Source organism: Ipomoea triloba, chromosome 7 (genome assembly GCF_003576645.1).
Source record: "Ipomoea triloba cultivar NCNSP0323 chromosome 7, ASM357664v1".
NCBI lineage: Eukaryota > Viridiplantae > Streptophyta > Magnoliopsida > Solanales > Convolvulaceae > Ipomoea > Ipomoea triloba.
Window position 1 is genome coordinate 18,533,933 of NC_044922.1, and position 20,568 is coordinate 18,554,500.

Below are 20,568 nucleotides of genomic sequence, written 5' to 3' on the forward strand. Positions count from 1 at the left end.
TGGATCAGATTGTGAATGGAGGCAGTAAAAGTTTCTTTACTTTGGTGGTGGCAATGTGGCATTGTGGGGCCCGATTGGACCGCCTTGTAATTCCACTTTTGCCCTTCCATATTTTTTCATATGAAAATGATAAATACATTCGGCAAAACAAAATTCCCGTGATTTTTTTTAAAATTATTACATATTTTTCTCTAAAAAAATGTTACAAAATTCCCGTTTGGAAAGTAGGAAAATAACTTCTAAAAAAATATTTTATGAAAAATGAGTCTTTTTTCATAAAATAGTTTCATTTTCAGTGTTTGAATGTATTCTGAAAAATTATCTTTGTGTGTTTGATTTATTTTCTGAAAAATGGGTAGAATTGTATAATTAAACATTGGAATTATTTTATTTAAAATATAAAAAATTATAATAATATTAAAATAATGATATTTATTAAAAAAATAGAATTTAAAAAAATTAGAACCGACAGGTTTCCGCCATGGTTTCCGGCGGAAACCATGCAGGTTTTCGCTGGTTTTTCAACGGTTTTCTTGGTTCATTTTCGGCCATGGGTGATATGTCTTGGTTTTGGCCGAGAACATGCGAAACAGTCATTTTGGTGATTCCGAAAAATTACTTACAGAAAAAAAAATTCGTAAATTATTTTTCAGAAAAATGAACTGATTTTCCTTGGTCAACGGAAAATGTCAAACATCGAAAACTCGAAAAATATTTTCCTGAAGTCATTTTACGGGTTACCAAACACACCCTAAATAAATCAAAACAGGTAAAATAACATATATTTACGAATTTAACCCGTACTTGAAAAGGGTGGCCAAATAACTAAATAAGTGAAGCATAATTCTAGTATCAGAAACGAGTTTGAGTTTTGTAAAGACCCTCTCAATCAAGTTCATCGCACAATGTCTTCCTAAAAATGTTTACTTTTCATGTGTGATTTGTAAACTATTACCCGGTGTACACCCTCATGTAAGAGTTGCAAGTTTTCTCGTCATCCAAGAAAATTTATATCATTTTACATGTCTTACTTTGATTCATAAGAAAGTTCGTGACCGCTACTCGAATGTATGCTCTAAGTGAAACTCACTTTGTAATCTTAACCAACAAAGGATTATAAAGAGATAAATTAGCATACGTTGCTCATAGCTAATCAACTAAAATCAAGAAGACCACTAGATAAGTCTCACATGGAAGTTGTATTTATAACCTTGCGCTTACCAAATTAACTGATGAACATACCTCACAAAGGTTGCCCCAAATAATGCAAATATACTCAACAAACCAACTTAAATACAATCATAGCTTACATCTCTCTCCCCCTCTCTCTCTTTTCTTTAGGTAAAAAGTATGGTTTTCAAGATCAAGGGTCAAGAATGAAGATAATTGAAAACAAAAAAAAAAAAAAAAAAAAAAAAAACCGCGATGGTATTATGGTAAACGTGTAAGTTGGTTCAGATGTGCTTTTTCTTCGAGTGCACATTTTTTCTTCTTTCAAGTGCATGTTCTTCTTTTTCGAGTGCATATTTTTCCTTTTTTCAAGGGCATATGTTCTGTATCAATACTTAGTTTTTCATTTGAGTGCAAAAATTTGGTCTTCAAGTGTACATTTATGTGCATTCAAGTGTACATTTTTGTGCATATTTATGGGTCAATGTTTATTATATGTTTTGTCTTCTTTTCAATAATCTATAACTAAATTTCTAATGAAATTAGTAAGATTTACAAACGATTACTATGGGCAATTGCTTCAATAACACTTAGGTTGAATAACTTTTATTTTTGTTACCATAAATTGCTTCGATTAAACACATTTATGTCTTCGAGTGCAGAATTTTGGCCTTTAAGTATACATTTTTATGCCTTAAGTGCACATTTTTTTGTGTCTTCAAGTGCACAACTATGGGCAAGTTTTTATTATATGTTTTGCATTCTTTTCAATAATCTATAACTAAATTTCTAATGGAATTTGTGGGATTTATAAACAATTTGTATGGACGGTTGCTTCAATAACACTTACGTTGACTTCCGTTTTTTGTACCATAAATTGCTTCAATTGCACATATTAATGCCTTTGAGTGCAAAATTTTGACCTTTAGGTGCACATTTTTGTGTCTTCAAGTGCATGCTTTTGTGCTTTTAAGTGCATAGTTTTTGTTAATTCAAAGTGTAATTTTTTTAAAAGAGTAGTAAATTTTGATGAATTTAATGATTGAGATTTGTGCGCATTTTTCACCAGGGGAGTCCTTCGCACCAGATCCTGGACCTATGTGAAGAAGTATGGTTTTTGTATCAAAATGTTACGAGTTTATTCTTGTCAAAATGCTCTCAATTGAACTCGTCGTAAAAAAAATGTATACCCACACAATCAATCTATTCATTTTATATGTCTTACTATTTATTGAGTTTTTTAATATTACAATCTAACATATTCGAACGACCTTCCGTTAGAAATGATAACAATGATGTCATCAGACTACAAGATACTTGACAAAATCAAAACTTCTTCATTTCTTTATTTTCATTGAAATTTATAATAAATTTTAAAATTTAAATTTTTGTAAATAATAGTGCTTTTGACGTAATTTCTAAGGGTAACACTTATGTGAGACCATCTATCGGGTCTCAATCTGTAAGATGGGTCAGATTTTTTTTATTAATGGGTAAAATCTTTGATTTATGGGTCAAATTTTTGACATCATTAATTAAATATTCAACTCATCTCACGAATTGAGATCGGTGAGACAGTATCACATAAGTTTTTTGTCATTTTCTAAATATATATTTTTTACATTAAAGAATCATGAGTATTTTTAAAATGAAATTATAATAATTTGTTAAATAACTAAAGTCAAATTTCATTAATTAAACTTTAACACATAAAATAGAAAAGAATGAGTAATAAAAGGAAAATACAATATAAGTTGGATACAAAATATAAACACTATGATTGATTTGCAGTGTTTTGTGGGTTTTGCCATTTTTAAATTTGTATGCCGCCATGACTCGTGTTTAACAATTTCGTATGTTTTGTCATTTTTAAATTTTATGCCGTCATTCCCCGTGTTTAACGATGTCGTATGCTTTGGCAGTTTTGCCATTTCTTACAATAGACGGAGTTTTAAATATTAATTTTTTAAGGAATAAATTTTATATGAATACAGTACAACAAATTAGTTTGAGTTATGTATAGGTTGGAATGTTGGATACACCCACTGACCCACCAATCCCACCATACACGCTATACATACATTTACAACTTACACAAATTAGTGAGTGAATCATACTCTCTCTGTCCCATTTTACATGTTATGTTTACTATTCATTGGTCAAACCAACTCTTTCTTTATTGCTTATTTTCTTTAATAATTTTAAATTAATTTTAAATTTGATTTTTTGTATTTAATAGTACTTTTAATGTAGTTTCTAAATATATAAATTTTATATGCTAACACTAAACTTAATATTATGAAAAGTTAAATTAAAAATAACTTCAGTCAAGTCTCGTTAACCGAACCAGACAAACAAAATGAGACGGATGTAGTATATTAGAGTGGTCCAACCACATAAATTTGAGGAAAAGTCCACAATTCGAGGTAACTCAAATTATAAAGAGATAAATCAACTTGAGTTGTTTATAACTAATCAGTTTAAATTAAGAAGGCCAATAAAATGCTATAATGAAAACTTTAATTTTGAACCTTGTAATTAGTAAAGTAGCAATTAAACCAGTTCAGTTGAGGTTGTCTTCCAAAGTTTAAACTTACTACACTTTAGCATGCATAGCAATGAAATTTATTGCTCGAAATGACATGGTAAAGTCTCCAATCCCGGAGCACTTCTCCATGGTACAATTCGCTACTTGGGCGACTGGAACAACACTGTTACTGACAATGGCTCCAACTCCAGACCAGGCAAATTTTCGCCATAGAAATGGGTAAAGCCACCCAAGGCTTCTTGAAACTGAGCATTGATTCTGCACTTATCCCCAATGCCAATCATATGGGATTTGGATGGGTGATAAAGAACGAGTATGACATTTTGTAGCAACAACCAGCATCCCAGGAAGTGGCTTATACTCACTAAAGGAGCCCGAAGCTATGGTCATCAAGGAAGCTCTCAGTTGGCTTAAGAGTTACGGAATCGGGAATGTCCAGGTTGAAATTGATGCTCTCCAAGTAACTCAGAGTTTATTGCAGAATGGAGTGTTTTCGTCTTTTGATGTTATTATTGCTGATATTAAAGATTTGCTACGTTCCATTTGTTGCGTAGCCATCTCTTATGTTAATTGCACAGCGAATAGCGTTGCCCATAGTCTAGCTAGAGAAGTCTCTTCTTTGACTGTTTGTCAGGAGTAGTCCTTTAGCCCTCCTTCTAGTCAACGATATCCACTTGAATTAATGAAGTTAGGATTAAAAAAAAAAAGAAAAAAAAAGAAAAAGCAATGAAATTTATTAGTGGAATAAAAAAAAATGGGGAGATTGACAAAATGATATGCGTCAAGGTATCTAAAATTGGTAAAGTGATACGGAGTATTTACTTTTCGCATCATCGCCTAATAAAGAAACAATAAAGTGACCAACAATTGTTGGTTACTTTACTTTTGCCCAGTAGACGTGTGCACTCAACATGTAATGTAGGTCCTTCTTTTCCTCGATTTTGCCGATGTGCGAAAACTACGATGTATTTACATTTATGATTTACCGAGATTGATTTCTCAAATTATTGTGTGGACCGCCATATGCACAGCTATATAAATTACGGTTTAAAACGGTGTTGTTAAACTATATGAGTTAGAATAATGAAACTTATAAGGTAAGATAATATACATTATGTATTAGAATAATAAAATTTTTAAGGTAAGATAATGTATATTATGTGTTAAAATAATGTACATTATGAATTAAAATATATATATATATATATATATATCAACATGTAATGTGAAAAAAAAAACGCGTTAAACGACTTTGTTTTTGAACTGTGGTCCACACAACTAACTATTGGATTCAAAAAAAAAAAAAAACTAACTATTGGATTGATTTGGGACCTTAAAATCTTAAATATCCTCATTGGAGATGCTCTCAAGTCAAGTGTAGCCCATTCTTGGTGGGCCTGGCCCATTGACTATTAAGCGGGTTGTTATGCCGTGGACCCAAGTCCACCTTGCAAGGTGGTCCTGGGTCTACATTCACATACACTATACTCTACATTCACATACACTATATTCTACATTCACACATAGCAGGATTATATGTTTAGTAATTATATTACCACTGTTATGCATTCACACATTCAAAACTCTATATTCACAGGTCTTATACTTCATATTCACAACTTGAGAACTCCATATTCACATATTACAGGGCTACATACAAGTTGCTAGAACTTCTTAACTCTATTACAGATTCACACATGCATAACTCTACATTCACGATTTCTATACTCCATATTCACAATTTGAAACCCCCACATTTACACATTTATAGGCAACTCTACATTCACACAATCATAAATCTACATTCACGATTTCTATACTCTACATTCACACTTTAAAACATCTGCATTCACACATTTTTGGACAACTCTATACTCAGCAATATGTTTACTAATTAAAAAAAAAAATGAGAGAGACAAAAACGACGTAGTTTTGGACCCAGGTCCACCTTGCAAGGTGGACCTGGGTCCACAGCATAATTTGCCCTATTAAGCTGCATATACAATTGGGCTATTCAATTATTATATTCATTCTTCCATTAGATTGGGCTTATAAGCCCAATACTGCTGCTGGCCCATATTTTATACATTTAGGATCCAAAATCGATCAAAGTCCCGAGGGCAAATTTGGCAGTGGGAGTTTACATTTTGTGATTTCAATTTCCCAAAATTTATTTGTTTTCTAAAATTTTAAAATAATTGTAAAAATAAATAAATAAATAAAATCTTGTTTGAATAGCATAAGGGCATTTGGGGTTATGTTAGTTAGGTTGTCGATTTGATAACCACAAGGTTACAAGTTCGACTCCTAGAGTCCCAGTGGTCAGTGGGAGTGATTTATTGACCTTCTTGGCTTGAGCCAGTCAACCTTGTAATCCTTTTCCCACTAGGGTCACAAGGTAGACTAGGTTTACCCCGTGCACGAATAGGCGAAATTCTCTCACTGTCAAGGCCCCACATCCCGCCCGACATGATAGTGGAGTAAATCACGGTTACTTAGCGACCCATTAGGTATGGAAATACCCATTGCTTGTTGCCCACAAAGAGCTCACCATATTGAGTGTAACTCTCATACTGTGGCTGCCAAGACTCAATCTATCTGTGCGGGTATCGAGATGAGTTGTTGGCTAATAAAATAAAACTAAATCTCTCATCTGCCTTTAGCCTTTCACCTCATGAAAGTTGTTGGTGGAGTTGTGCCAAACAACATGGCAAATTAAAGCAACCATGCACAGGCTGGTTTATTCTCTTGTGTGGTGGTGTGTCATGTTTGGCATCAGCTGTTAGGAGAATATCCAGCTGTGGGTATGTATAACATATATATATATATATATATATATACATATAAAAGCTAGCTTAGCTAGGGATGATCTAGCTAGCCATATGAACAATGATTGACAATGATGCAGATAAAAGCATCCAATATAATTACAATCCCACCATGAACCTCCACACTAATTCTGTGTCACCCTCAATATAGTAAGCCATGACAGATGACACCCCAACTACAATCCTAGAAAAACACCCTTCAACAACACAGTTTTTGTCATCCTAAACTCTGGTTGGTCCAATCACACCTCAAAAATTAAACAAGCTAAGAAAATCCAAGAATAATGAATCTGCCCATATATATATATTCCTGCCACTCACACATCTGTCACTGTTAATCATTTATGGGATAGAGTTTGGACAAACAATGCCATGGCCAAAAGGGTAGTAGGAAATAGGAATTAGGATGAAGAGACATTATCTCCAGTTTTGGAGTGTTTTAGCTCAACCTGCTTGCTCTTGTCTGTTTCTGCAAGGGAGAAAAACAAGTTTCCCAGCTCACTGTATTCTGGGCATTTTAGGATTTAATTAATGATAATGATGATTTGTCACAATGGCTTCCACATGTAAGTTTGATTCACAAATTAACGATCCATATATATATATATATATATATAGACTCATGATCAAATGAGTCTACCCTTTCCCATGAGTTCGTGTGTAGACAAATCTGTGCCATTGAATGCTTAAAATCAATGTGTACTCCACTTGCATAGTTGCACAATTGCTTGTACAGTTGCACAGTTGGCGAAATCTAGACCATTGATCTCAAGCATTCAATGGTCCAGATCTATTCACACGGACTTATGGGAAAAGGTAAACTCACCATGAGAACCATGCCTCAGGTGAGAACTGTGGACAAATTCAAATCATCGATCTAGTAAATCTAATGGTTGAAAATAAAGAAAAAAAATGGACTACTCACCCGTGAGAACTAATTTCATTCATCCATTTAAGATGATCAATGGCTGAAATCAGGGAAGTTGGAGAAAAGCTTGCAAATGCACAATCATGCATTACAAGATGCACAATCGTAATTACATGAATCTCGACACGGTTTGTAGGAAAATACTTGACAGTGTGTTTGGAGAATATTTCCAAATGCACAATCAGTTATCCGGGAATGCACAATCAAACATTACAATATGCGCAATCTTAATTACAGAAATGTCAACATATTTTTTTTCTTAATTTCTAACCCTTGATCATCTTAGATGGATGGATGAGATTTGTTCGCAGTTCTCTTAGGGTAAGTTATTCTCATGGGATTCTGCCTATATATGTGTGTGTATTTATATATATACATATAGTGGAAGTCATGCATCCACATCAGTGCACAGGATGTTTGATTGCCATAATTGAGATACTGAAACACATGGCTGCAAACAAACATAGTTGTTTAATCAAAATCTCCCCAGCTAAGGAATTGTTGTCCATTTGTTTAAAAAGCTTCCAAAGAATTATCCCCAGATGGAGCCCAGGAGAGAGAGAGTTTTAAAGATACAATCAAAACAAAGGATTTGGCCACCATTTACAGGCAGAAAATCATGCAAGCAAGCAACCTCTCTTGTCCAGTCTTAACAGATAATATGCCAATGTGGGGGAGAACAATTTAAGTGTCAATACTGCCAAAAATGATGGAAAATCAATTCAAACTTATCTCTTTTGAAGTAAACATTGTGTGTCATGGATGACTGTTCAATGGTAAAAGACTCGATCCCTGATCTTTCTTCTCAAATTTCACCCCTGTGACCAACTGAGCTGTCCATGCGGGCAAAGTAAGGTTAATACTTAATAACTTGTTTCGTTGACAGTAATAGTATACGAGTAAGCAGATTTGTATCCTACCGAGTGGGCGGACGCTTTGGGGAGCCTGATGATGTTGAGGCATATCCCGTGTTTACATCCTTCACCGAGACAGCGAGACTCTAGGGTAAAGAATAGGTGGGGCACTCGAATTTGGGGTCTGCAAACCCTAAAATTAACACTACCATGCAAAGGTCCCCATTGCAACAACCAAGGTGATGGTAACTACACACAAAAAACAAGAAAAAAAAATAGTACTGAGTTGCATTTATGTAACTGTAATCTCAAATCTACCTCAACTACTTTCTGCAACAAGTGTAAATGTTGTCCAGTTACTGTATGTGTGATGGTATAATGAGAAACTCAACAGTGAAAATCCTAAGTTTTTTACCACAAAAAACACATGCATGCCTTACTATGACAGACAATTGCAAGAAATAGGGTGGAATAACAGTAGCAGGATAGCCTTTCCTGAGTCATTCATCCAAATTAACCTCATAAAAGCTGCCAAACAACACAGATGGATTCATTGCTGTCAGGATCAAGCGCTTACCACTATGCCAAAAGCTGTTCTAATACCAATTGTCAGATCAAACGCTTACACTACGCCAAAAGCTGTTCTGATACCAATTGTTGGGATCAAGCGCTTATCAGTTACCACTACGCCAGAAGCTATATAGCTAGTAGCGAAAGCGCAACTTTATTTCTTTCTACACGCGTAGCTATCAGCGCCACGTTTCGATGGAAGGATGCTGGACTCGGCTCTACGAGCCACCACCCAACAACTGCATGTATCACATCAAAAAGCAGGTCTTGGTGGATGAGAAAGACAGAAACTTTAAAGGTTCATGCAATTAAGCCATTCAATTCAAGGTCATTGGTGATTTGTGTTATTTACTTATTTGACAACAGTGGAGTGGGGCTATCTAAAGCAGCTGGGTATTTATGAGGTAGGCAGAGTCAGTAAAGAAGACTACATTTCAGGTATAACAAGTCAGCAACCAAGTTGTCCAAACAAAAATAAAAAATAAAAAGGGCAAGGGAGGAGAACCGAAATAAAAACTCCCGGTTATTGTTATATCTTGGAGGATTAGTTTATCCTCTCTGTTCTAGCTGTCTGCTGCAAATAAAAAGGCCAGAGAATTTATGGTGGCTGCAAAACAATAATGTTCTATGTGAAGAATGACTTTGTTGGTTTGTTCCATTCATGGAAGTCTCCCAGAGTTTCTGCATCAGCCTAGCTAGGTGTAAAGATTTCATGTTTTCTGTGAGTTTTTGGTAAAGGGTATATTGTATATATCATCGATCCTTTCTGTTCACAATGGAGCCTTCTGACATCCCGGGAGGAGCAGAAGGGTGTAGCAGCAACGAGTCGGGGTGGACAATGTATATTGCTTCGTTCAGCCAAGGATACGATGATCAAGATGGCTACGAAGACGATCATCGAGATTCAGAGAGGGTGAGGGGTAAGAATTTTGGCGGTGTTGCAGGCACTGAACATGGCGACAGCGATGATTCCATGGCTTCAGATGCCTCTTCTGGCCCGAGTTATCAAGAAATCTGCAGAGGCATGGAGAGGAGCCATGGAAAGGAGAAACTCAAGTATGCAGGCGAGAAAGTCCCGGGGAAGTACTCAGTCAAGAAACACCAGAAAGAAGAAGGGGTTAAGGCTAGTAAGAACAGCAAACAGGTAAGGGAAGATGCACATAGGGGAAAGAGTTCTTATGGTCAAAGCAGATCATTTCTAAGAAAAAAGTAACAATTCAGAAATGCCAACAGCTGTCCAAGCAGTTCAATATCGCTTCGTTTACCTGTCGATGATGTCCATGGAATAACAGAACAGAAATCCCGCTTGGCATATCTACCCGCTGAATCTCCAGTTCAAATGCTGTGAATCAAGCAATCGAACCAACACTGTCAGTACAGTTCATAAAATGTCACGGTTTAACCATTGCATGTGCAAAAATCTCGTGTTTTTTGATGTCATCAGTTTCATATGCAGCATATTAGAATGTGTAAGAGTAAGTTTTCATAAGAGAAATGCAGAGTTGGCCAAAAAAAGTCGCAAATTTTAGCAAGAGAAGATGTTCAAGACATTCCAGCCTGTTGTTTGTTGAAGCAGTTAGTAACCCACTCTCCTTTCCAGCCTTCCAGGCTTATGCAGGTAGGTCAGCTGCCTCATCTTCCAACAAGCGAGAACAACATGTTAGCGAACATTATTTAAAAAAAAAAAAAAAACCATAGTCAACTGAATTTATTGTTTTTGAGCTATCAGAGAAATAAATAAATTTTGTAAAGAAGTTTCAGCATATAATTCAGGTGTTTCCTCTGTCTTTCAATCTAGAGTGTATGCATTTATAGTCTTTCGGGAAGTTCAATCTTGAAGATCTCTATTCAACTAGGCCACTCTTAAAAAATTTGGAGAAACTTATCTCTGCAACCAAAATCTCAGTCTGTTAGCATAATAATCTGTATGGCATTTCATGTGGAATTGCTAATAACTCAAGAAACAAGCATGTGTTAGGCTGAGGCCTCGAGGGCATTGCCACCAAGCCTAGATTCAGAACATGGCGTGCTTGAATATAAAGAAATAAAGTTGCACCTTCCCCACTAGCTATAACTTTTGACGGGGAGTAAGTGTTTGATCCTGACAACATCTATTGTCATTTCTAACTTCTTGACCACCTATCTCTTCCATACATTCAACGGTAATTAGCAGATGCCATAATCACAAGAAGTGCTCAGACAAATTCTAAAGTGTTTGCAGAGGAATAATCACTACAAACATCCAGACAGATTCTAACACAGATATGAAATCTAAGGTCATGATGTTGGGAAAGCAAGCATGGTGAAAAAGACTTCCATCTCTTCAATTATTGCTTGCAGGTGACACAGCCTAATGGAGACAAAGCATGCGGATTGAACAGTCATGAAGAAACCACTCAGCAACAGTTACATACAGTAAACATTATTAGCAATTCCACATGAAAATCTCATTAAGGTTGTCTTTTTCATCCACCAAGATGAAATGCACAACCGAAAAAGAAAACAAATGAAAACTTGTGTCTACAAGGACTAGTCCACACCAGGAGAATGCATTATATATCTCTGTTTTGTGTGTTTGTGTAAATGTTACTTGGAGAAGGCAATGAAGAAAATGTATTCCTATGTTTAATGCATCTGATGAAATAGGCTTCATAGAGTGAAAGCCAAATCTGGACCAAGAAACCCACAAGTGGTTTATTGTGAAAAACTTCAATAAATCGTAAATGTTTCGGGACATTTCAAAGGGTTACATCAAAATGTTGCATAACTAGATGATAACATGACTGCATCTAGTATTTTCAATCACAAGAAAAACCTTATTCAGTAGAGTAATGAAAGCATCGGTTCAGCAAGTAGGCCCCGAAGAGATTCAATTTTTTGACTGCTTGGCAATCTTGAACCACTCGGTATGGAAAGACCCTGGCATGTCAATCCTCTCGTATGTGTGGGCACCAAAGTAATCCCTTTGAGCCTGGACTAAGTTGGCAGGGAGCTTTTCCCTCCTGTAAGTGTCAAAATAAGCTAAACTTGTAGACATCCCAGGAACGCTAATACCAGAGCTGATAGCAAGGCATACAACCCTTCGCCAAGCAGATTGTCGTTCAATTATCTCCTTTGCGAACTCTTCATCCACGAGTAAGCTAGCGAGGTCTGGGTTCCTGTCATAAGCTTTCTTGATACGGTCCAAAAATATAGCACGGATAATGCAACCACCCTTCCAAATCCTAGCCAGTTCCCCGAGCTTCAAGCCCCACCCTTGTTCAATGCTCTTTGCACGAAGCAAGTTCATTCCCTGGGCATAGCTACAGATTTTGGATGCATAAAGTGCCTTTCTCACATCATCGATCAACTGCTTCTTATCAACAACCTGATCAGTAAGGATATCACCAATCCCGCTAGATTTGAAGACCTTGGCAGCTTGAACCCTCTCGTCCTTCAATCCACTAAGGAATCTTGAATCCAGTGATGAAGCTATCGTTGGTGCTGCAACCGAGAGCTCGGCAGCTTGCTGAACAGTCCACTTGCCAGTGCCTTTCATGCCCGTTTTATCCAGAACCTTGTCTACCAAATACCCATCCGCTTTGTCATCCTTGATTCCAAATATATCAGCTGTGATTTCAATCAAAAAGCTAAGAAGCTCCCCTTGGTTCCAATCTGTGAAAACTTTGTGCAATTCATCATTAGAGAGTTTCCCCACAGATTTCAGTACATCATAAGCTTCCGCAATCAACTGCATATCACCGTATTCAATCCCATTGTGAACCATCTTAACAAAGTTACCAGAACCTCCTCTGCCGATGTAAGTAACACACGGGCCACTGTCGGGAACTTGAGCGGCTACTTTCAGTACGATGTCTTCAATATACTTGTATGCCTCAAAAGAACCTCCCGGCATCAGTGATGGTCCATGCCTAGCACCTTCTTCGCCACCCGAGACTCCCATTCCAAGATAAAGCAGACCCAATTCAGCCACTTCTTTCTCCCTCCTCTCGGTATTCTCATACCATTCATTCCCACCATCAATAATGCAGTCTCCTTTCTCCATGTAAGCAGAAAGAGTTTTGATGGTTTGATCAACCGGGGCACCGGCCTTAACAAGAATAATCACAACACGAGGCTTCTGAATAGAGCGAATAAAGGATTCGGGATCATGAAAACCATAGACAGGAAGGTTTCCTTCTGCTTTAGCTCGCTCAATAGTCTCATCAACTTTTGAAGTGGTTCGGTTGTAGACGGATATAGGAAATCCTTTTTCCGCTATGTTAAGGGCAAGATTTTGCCCCATAACAGCAAGGCCAGCCAGACCAATTCTTGTTGGTGTTGCCATACTGTTTTCCTGTCATCAAAAGATTCAGAGATTTTGAATTTTAGAATTCACATAATGCAGGAAAAGGTTTTGGAGAAACAATAAACAATACTAGAACTATTTAAGGTCTAATTATCTCCATAGAACTTCATAATTTTTGTATGCATCATAAACCAGAGTACATATAAAGATCATTACGAGTTTGCACATCAGTACCACTGTTACAACCTGGATACTGTAACAAATGTTGGTGAATCAAAACCAATAAAATTACTCCGTAAATAAAATAGTTATTAGATCTTCTAACCACCTAAGCACAACCAGTATGCAATACAGGTAAATAGATGAATGGATAGAATTATAAATAATCAAAATTGTACACTCTTGGGGTTTAACAAACTAATCAATCCGTTACAAGTTTTTATTTGTCACCATCAAATATAACAACACAAGTTATACACAATGAGGTTGATGAAGCAAAGAAAAAAAAGATAAGATATTGCTATAGTTAACTGTAATGGATGAAGAAAACCATCTGCCCTCTATAAAGGCTATAATAAAGATTCAATTTTTACACGAATACTGCATATTACCAAAAATGAAACTGACAAATTTCAAACATGCAAGGTTTTTAGTAATTAAAAAAAGCATAACTTAGTAATATAAGATTTTGAAAAACCCAACAACAACAACAACCAAAAAAAAAAAAAAAGAGAACAAATTTTGCATTGCTAGATTTCAGATCCAAGAAAGGAGAAAGCAAGTTCTCCACATTCAGAACAAAAAGCACTACAAAAACAAAGAAGCACACAAATGTTTGATTCCCAAGTGAACTAGAGGTCTAGAGCAACAATTGCAAATAATAGGAATCAAAACTCAATAACAGCAAAACACAATAAACGCTGCAAATTTACAGTAGAATTAAAGAGATATAGTTTACAATTAAGCATTAACAATGTGAAGATATCCTCAACCACAACTGAACAAACAAACTTCAAGATCAAAGATCGGAAAAGTACAATGTTAAAATGAAACCACAAGGGGAAAAAGAATCCATTTTTACCTCTGATCAGTTCGGAGCGCTCAAAATTGTACAAGATACGAAACTGTATCGCAAAACTATGAACCGGGAAACAAAAATCAAGATCTGGGTTCTGTAAAACAAGATCAATTATGATTGATAAATACGAAAATGTGAGTCACCTAACCACAGTGCAGTAGCTATGTTTTCTTTTCCTAGTCAAACTACAACGGCATATTCACTTTATATTCTGACATTTTAGTAGTGATGCAATTAAATTTTAGGTTTTTTTTTCCCTGGAATAATTGCTTTGCCTCGGGTATGGTTGGTGTCGTGGTAGGTCAGTAGATGGTTGGTCAAATTGGGTGAAGAAAATGGTTCAATGGGGAAATAAATTGCGTGCATTTTAGTTTATGAAGATCACAACCACCAATACATTGCGAAAGTCCTTGCAAAGAGATTGAGTGATGTGTTACCATCTATCATTGATCCAGCTCAAGGGGCCTTTGTGGGAGGAAGAAATATGTCAGACAACATTTTCCTTGCACAAGAATTAATTCGTGGCTACTCCAGGAAGAGGATTTCTCCGAGATGCATGATTAAAGTTGATCTCAAAAAGGCATATGACACCATTGATTGGGATTTCATTAAGGAGGCGTTGGAGGGTCTTCGCTTTCCAACAAAATTCATTGATTGGATCATGGAATGTGTAAGCTCAACATCATTCTCAATTTCAGTTAATGGCTGCCTTTATGGACATTTTGATGGGAAAAGAGGCCTGCGACAGGGGGATCCAATATCCCCTCTCATCTTTACCATTTGCATTGAGTACTTCTCACGGGTACTCAAAACTAAGGCTCACAGCCCACTTTTCACCTTTCATCCGAAATGCTCCCAGTTGGGTATTACACACCTCGCCTTTGCAGATGATTTAATGCTTTTCTCAAAAGGAAATCCAGCATCGGTCACCATCCTCCTTAATGCTCTAAAGGAGTTGGAAGAAACTTCGGGGTTAACTGTTAGCATTGAAAAATCTAACATCTTTGTAGCAGGGATCCAGGATAATAGACTGGATTTTTCAGGAATGCCAAAAGGCCAACTCCCGGTAAAATACCTGGGCATTCCTCTTGATGGGCAGAGGCTCAAAGTTGCTCAATTTTCCCCCCTCATTACAGCAATCACTCGGTTAATCGAAAAATGGAAGGGATGCACCTTGTCATATGCTGGACGACTTGAGCTCATAATTTCAGTAATCCAAGGTACTATTAGTTTTTGGATTCAAAATTTTCCCCTTCCTGCTAATGTGATTGATCATGTAGCATTTCTTTGGGGACGGCGAGTTTCCCTAATCACTTGGGATAAGATTTGCTTTCCAAAGGAAGAAGGAGGGCTTGGCATCCATGATTTTAAAGTTTGGAACACATCCTTCTTCTCAAAGGTTTTGTGGGACATACACTCCAAGAGGGACTCGCTTTGGATCCGTTGGGTAAATTCTGTCTATCTAAATGGTAATGATGTTTGGGAATTCTGCCCAAATAAGAGGGACTCTGCGTTATTCAAGAAGATTTTTGAAGCCCGAGACAAGATCTCACTGGCCAAGGGAGGAGTGCAAAATGCAAAGGAATTCCTTCATAACTCTGTGAACAACAACAAGTTTCAGGTTTCACAGATCTATGACCTTCTTCGAGAGAAATCTCAACCAGCTTTTGCATGGAGATTTGTATGGAGATCTTACATTCCCCGCAAATTTTCATTTATCACATGGCTTGCCGTTCATCAAAGGATACCAACAAAGGATAGACTTGCTTTTCTTGACATCAATACCGACTGTTCAATGTGTGTGGGTGATAAAGAAACGGCTCAACACCTCTTCTTTAAATGCCCCTTTTCATTACAAGTTTGGAATCAAGTCCGGATGCATTTTGGGTTTCACAAATGCACGAATGCAATCAAGAGCTCAATCAAGTGGATCAACAGATTGCACGGAGGAGCACGCTTGCGTTCGAAGGCAATTACCATTGCTCTTATTTGCACAATTTATCACTTATGGAGAAACCGAAATAGAGTTCACCACGATGAAGATCGGTTGCCCATCGATGGCCTAGTGAAAAACATCGCCAAAGACGTGTACCGAGTCATCTTCTACCTTTATCCCATTACATAATGTGGACATGTTTCATTGATTTGCTGTATTGGTTTTTTTGGTCCTCCCATGTATTTGGACCATTTTTTCAGTTTTATATATATGGAGAGGATCTCAATGGTTGGACATGCCAATTCACTTCCACGAAATGGCCTCCACCTATTCGAGCATAGGATTAATCCTCCTCCATCTTGTTTTTCTTAGTTGGCTTTGCCACTGTTTTGGTTGTAACAATGTACAGCATGTACTAGATGTTTTGATCTGGGTCGGGGCATGCCTCGTTCCCTCGAGAATATACATTTACATTTCCTCGAAAAAAAAAAAAAAAAAAAAGAAAAAGAAAACAGGCCCGAGTTTAGCTCATTGATTCATTAGGTAATATCTAAGAGTAGAATAAAATTATTATGAGAAAAGATATCAAATTCGCTATATAAATCAAACTAATAGTAAAATTGGGTTCATAATTAAAAAATTTCAATGAAGCTTCATAATTGGTAAAATAGTGCAATTAAGTCTAATTTTACTTTGTCAAAAAAAAGGTCTAATTTTACTTAACCAGCTTGGTTTGCGTGAGTGAGCATGCACTCCGGTCCAGTGTGAACGGAGATTAGTCTAAGTATGGTACGGGCTTAAAACTTAAAAGTGTCTCTTACAATTAGGGACTGCTCATGACACCTCGTTGTCTAACAAAAAAAAAAGTCTAATTTTACTTATTCAACAATTTATCTTTAATTTAGCTCTAACTAGGTTAACATGTGACATTCTAAGCTTAGGTGGTTGTTGAATATATTATTTAATTTAATTTAATTATTTTTATTTTTATAAAACAGTACTATGTAATTACTTATTACTCCGTATTTTTTAAAATAATCATAATTTATAATTTATTTATTATTTTTATTTAATTGTTTTAAAAAGCAACCATCGGCCATCTTTCCCGACAGTTCAATCGACGAAAAATCAATGAAATTGTCTATCAACAAATCCGAGATGAAGGACCCTCTCAACGAATTCGGCCATGACCGCCTCCTTTGAGAGGGGGACACGTTTGTCCCATGAGATGGCCATGGCTAGGGGAACGAAGGCGGTGGACAAACATCCACTAGCCGTCAAAGAAAATGGTCAGTAGTTTTTATTTTTAATTTATAAATAATAAATTCATAAATAAAATAATAAAATTAAAATTTAAAAATAAATTAATAAATAGTTATTATTTTAAAAAAAAATAAATAGTACGCTTAGCCACCATCTAAGTTTAGAAAGTCACGTATTAACCTAGTCATTACCACACCAGAGGTAACATGTTAGGTAAAACAATGGCATAATTTCACTATTTTACCAATTTAAGGGGCATTGTTGAAACTTTTTTTTTTTTTTAATAATTATGGGATATAATTGCACTATTTGTTAGACCATGAGACCAATTTGAAAATTTCTATGAGCGAAAAAGTCGATTTTTAAAATATATAAAAATATAAAATAATTGGATTTATAATTTTAGAAGATAATCTCAAAGCAAATGATGGGCTTAAACGGGCTCTACTTTTGACGATTTTACCAATATCAAAGCTCGAGTTGTTTAATATGCATTTTGGTAGTATGTATTCATTTTTAAGCATAAGAAAAAGGTGAATTCCTCAACACATGTTTGTGTGACGAAAATGAGCTATTGATCCAAGTCAAATGTCGAACACCTAAGTATATAATTTAAATAATTTCACATTAAAAGTGGATATTATGAAATAAATTTAAAAAGGAATTTAACATAAGGGAATGAATATAAAATATAGCTTTAAAAATCAAATAGACCTTTGTGTACTTTTTTTAAAATTGTAATTTTGTTATCCAACTCAAAAAAAAATCAAATAAATACTCAAACTTTAAGAAGAAATAGTGAAATTTACCTTTTTAGTTAATCTGTTAATCACCAAGCTAAGCTAGTAATTCATAATTTTTTATGGGGAAATTGCTTATTATTTGAAAATATTTCTTGATATATAAAACATTATGCTGAAAAAATAAGGATAAGATAGACATTTCATACTATTCAACAATAACCACGTACACCTTTAGAGATAACAATAATTTTTTAGACAAAAATCCAGCTACAACCACAATCACAATCATCTTTTGTCATCATCTATTGTTATAGTAAAGCATCTTATGTGAGTTTTTCTTGTCACTCAAAAAAAAATTGACTCAAACTAACAATCATACATCATTAGACATGTATAAAGTATGAACCAATGCGCAACCTTAATTCAACAGGTTTGCAATAGGATTTTTAGCGGAAAATAATTTCTACTTTTGTGGAGGCACGATGAAAATGCAAAATCTCCTCCTTATTATTTTCAAAGTAGATGTTGGTTACCCTTCCACGATTAATGACAACCTTCTCAAGTATTGGAGAGCAAGCAAGTAGTTCCTTGATGAAAAGGATTTGGCGCTGAAATCCTGCAAATTCTTGCAGCTCCAATATGCGAAGCATTTTATATCCATGACGTACAATATGAAGTAACTCCGGAAGTTTTGGCAAAATTTCAGAAAACTTCATAAAAACAAAAAAATTATATTAATACATACACACAAAAAAAAAATTAACAACAATTACACAGATACTACATTGTAACAGAGTCAATAGTACTCAAAATAATAATAATAATAATAATAATAATAATAATAATAATAATAAAGAAAATAAAATTACCGATAAATCCACATCAAATATCCTTAAATGCGGGCATATTTGAAGCAAATACATGAATGCAGAAACACCAATCCTCATTTCATCATCATTATCTAATGAGCTCAATTCTTCCTTAGTTGATATCGTCAAGTGTTGCACATTTAGTGCATGTTGTCGTAGTGGTAGTCTCGTCCTTCTAATAAATTCATAAACAAAATCCTTTAAAACCAATTAAAAAAAACAAGTTAGATCAATTTGTAACAAATAATTTAAATAAAAAATATCAAAAAAAAAAGTATGGAGAATCGATATACCTTGATAGATGAATTATCCAATTCAAGACTACGAAAATATCTCAACTCTAAGTTATCCGAGAATTCGTAAAAACTGCAATCAAGGATTGCTAAATGATCAAGTTTTTTAGCAGCAATGTTAAAAGTAGTCATGTTCTTACACCCAATAAATGACAGACTGTTGAGCATGGGAACATCAACCAAAAGATCTCCACCATCAAAGTTAACATCTTGAAACTGAAGTGAAGTGACGTTTGGTAATGTGCACTGAGCATTTATAGGTTTAATAGAGACTCCATAAATATGCAATATTTTTAGTGATGGGCAAGAGAATATGCAATTCGGCAGACTGTACTCATTTTCTGGCCTTAAACTAATGTTGATTTCTTCAACACCTTTTTGTGTGACTAAAAGGAGCCACTGATCGATGTCAAACGACCGAGACCTAAGTGTATTTCTAGGGGTATGAGAAAAATCGATAACAAATTTGTTAATAAATCCATTATGTTGTATGAGAACTTTGTTGATAACATGCAAACCAGCAGATGTCCATATATCATTGATTCTCCTTTTCTTTTTCATATTTTTGGTCCTATTATCATTGTGAGCATGAGAATATTTTTTCTCAATGTGCTTTAAAAACTTAGCATCAAAGTTGAGGTGCGTAAGACTGAACCAAATATCCTTCCAAAAGGTAGACAAAACTGCCATTCTAGCAACTTCTTCAATCAACAAGAATCTCAAAATCTTGTCAATTATGTCAAACGGAAGTTCACTGATTCTATCTCTCCCCGCCATAATCTAGATAACTTTAACCTATACAAATTAAAGAGTAAATAAATTAAAATTGAAACATAAGCCTAAATTAAAATGGGTGAACTTAATTGGAGATAGTAATTAAAATGCAAGTCTCAATCCAAGTAGGAAGATGCCAATTATGAAAGATGTAAGATGCAAAATTAATGGAGTGTGTATACCTAAAAGTTCTAAGACTAGATTATAGTATGAAGATAGTGGTAGGTAGATAAAAGAAAGTAGAAAAATGTAAGCATACACAAGCAAACAATAGATTGGTTTGAGAAAAACCTGCAATCAAAGAGACGAAATAGAGAGCGGCGACGAGCAATGAAGAGTATAATCGATGAGTTAGTAGAGCGGCCACTCCTATGCTCTAACCCTAGAATCAACGGAGGTTTTTGGTTGGGTTTTAAATAATTGATT

The 20,568-nt window shown here is 35.4% G+C and overlaps 4 protein-coding genes and 1 long non-coding RNA gene across 6 annotated transcripts; 2 read left to right on the plus strand and 3 right to left on the minus strand.

The window, feature by feature from the left end:
• Positions 1-7,944: 7,944 nt before the first annotated feature.
• LOC116025086 lies at positions 7,945-11,135 on the minus strand. 2 transcript variants are annotated; one of them, XR_004099591.1, is made up of 3 exons: positions 10,164-11,135; positions 8,395-8,577; positions 7,945-8,302 (listed from the first exon to the last, which is right to left on the minus strand). It is a non-coding gene; the product is annotated as an uncharacterized LOC116025086 (long non-coding RNA). The 2 variants fall into 2 exon arrangements; XR_004099590.1 differs by having other exon boundaries at positions 7,945-8,307.
• Positions 9,384-10,591, plus strand: LOC116025085. Its single transcript, XM_031266166.1, has one exon. The coding sequence runs from the start codon at positions 9,674-9,676 to the stop codon at positions 10,109-10,111; it is 438 nt and encodes a 145-aa protein (XP_031122026.1). The 5' UTR covers positions 9,384-9,673; the 3' UTR covers positions 10,112-10,591.
• A 433-nt stretch (positions 11,136-11,568) lies between the features above and the next one.
• LOC116025084 (6-phosphogluconate dehydrogenase, decarboxylating 2) lies at positions 11,569-14,571 on the minus strand. Its single transcript, XM_031266165.1, has 2 exons — positions 14,268-14,571; positions 11,569-13,234 (listed from the first exon to the last, which is right to left on the minus strand). The coding sequence occupies exon 2, from the start codon at positions 13,223-13,225 to the stop codon at positions 11,768-11,770; it is 1,458 nt and encodes a 485-aa protein (XP_031122025.1). The 5' UTR covers positions 13,226-13,234; positions 14,268-14,571; the 3' UTR covers positions 11,569-11,767.
• A 177-nt stretch (positions 14,572-14,748) lies between these two features.
• LOC116024277 lies at positions 14,749-16,389 on the plus strand. Its single transcript, XM_031265168.1, has one exon. It carries the CDS (start codon positions 14,749-14,751, stop codon positions 16,387-16,389), a length of 1,641 nt encoding a protein of 546 aa, XP_031121028.1.
• A 2,263-nt stretch (positions 16,390-18,652) lies between these two features.
• Positions 18,653-20,145, minus strand: LOC116024278 (putative F-box/FBD/LRR-repeat protein At5g44950). Its single transcript, XM_031265169.1, has 3 exons — positions 19,369-20,145; positions 19,076-19,273; positions 18,653-18,916 (listed from the first exon to the last, which is right to left on the minus strand). Exons 1-3 carry the CDS (start codon positions 20,143-20,145, stop codon positions 18,653-18,655), a joined length of 1,239 nt encoding a protein of 412 aa, XP_031121029.1.
• Between the last annotated feature and the right edge of the window lie 423 nt (positions 20,146-20,568).

Coding starts and splice junctions, on each gene's coding strand:
- LOC116025085 (XM_031266166.1), top strand. CDS start 9,674: ATGGAGCCTTCTGACATCCCGGGAGGAGCAGAAGGGTGTAGCAGCAAC.
- LOC116024277 (XM_031265168.1), top strand. CDS start 14,749: ATGTCAGACAACATTTTCCTTGCACAAGAATTAATTCGTGGCTACTCC.
- LOC116025084 (XM_031266165.1), bottom strand. CDS start 13,225: ATGGCAACACCAACAAGAATTGGTCTGGCTGGCCTTGCTGTTATGGGG.
- LOC116024278 (XM_031265169.1), bottom strand. CDS start 20,145: ATGGCGGGGAGAGATAGAATCAGTGAACTTCCGTTTGACATAATTGAC. Junction 19,274..19,368: donor TGGATAATTCATCTATCAAG/GTATATCGATTC, acceptor TTGGTTTTAAAG/GATTTTGTTTATGAATTTAT. Junction 18,917..19,075: donor TATTTGATGTGGATTTATCG/GTAATTTTATTT, acceptor GTTTTTATGAAG/TTTTCTGAAATTTTGCCAAA.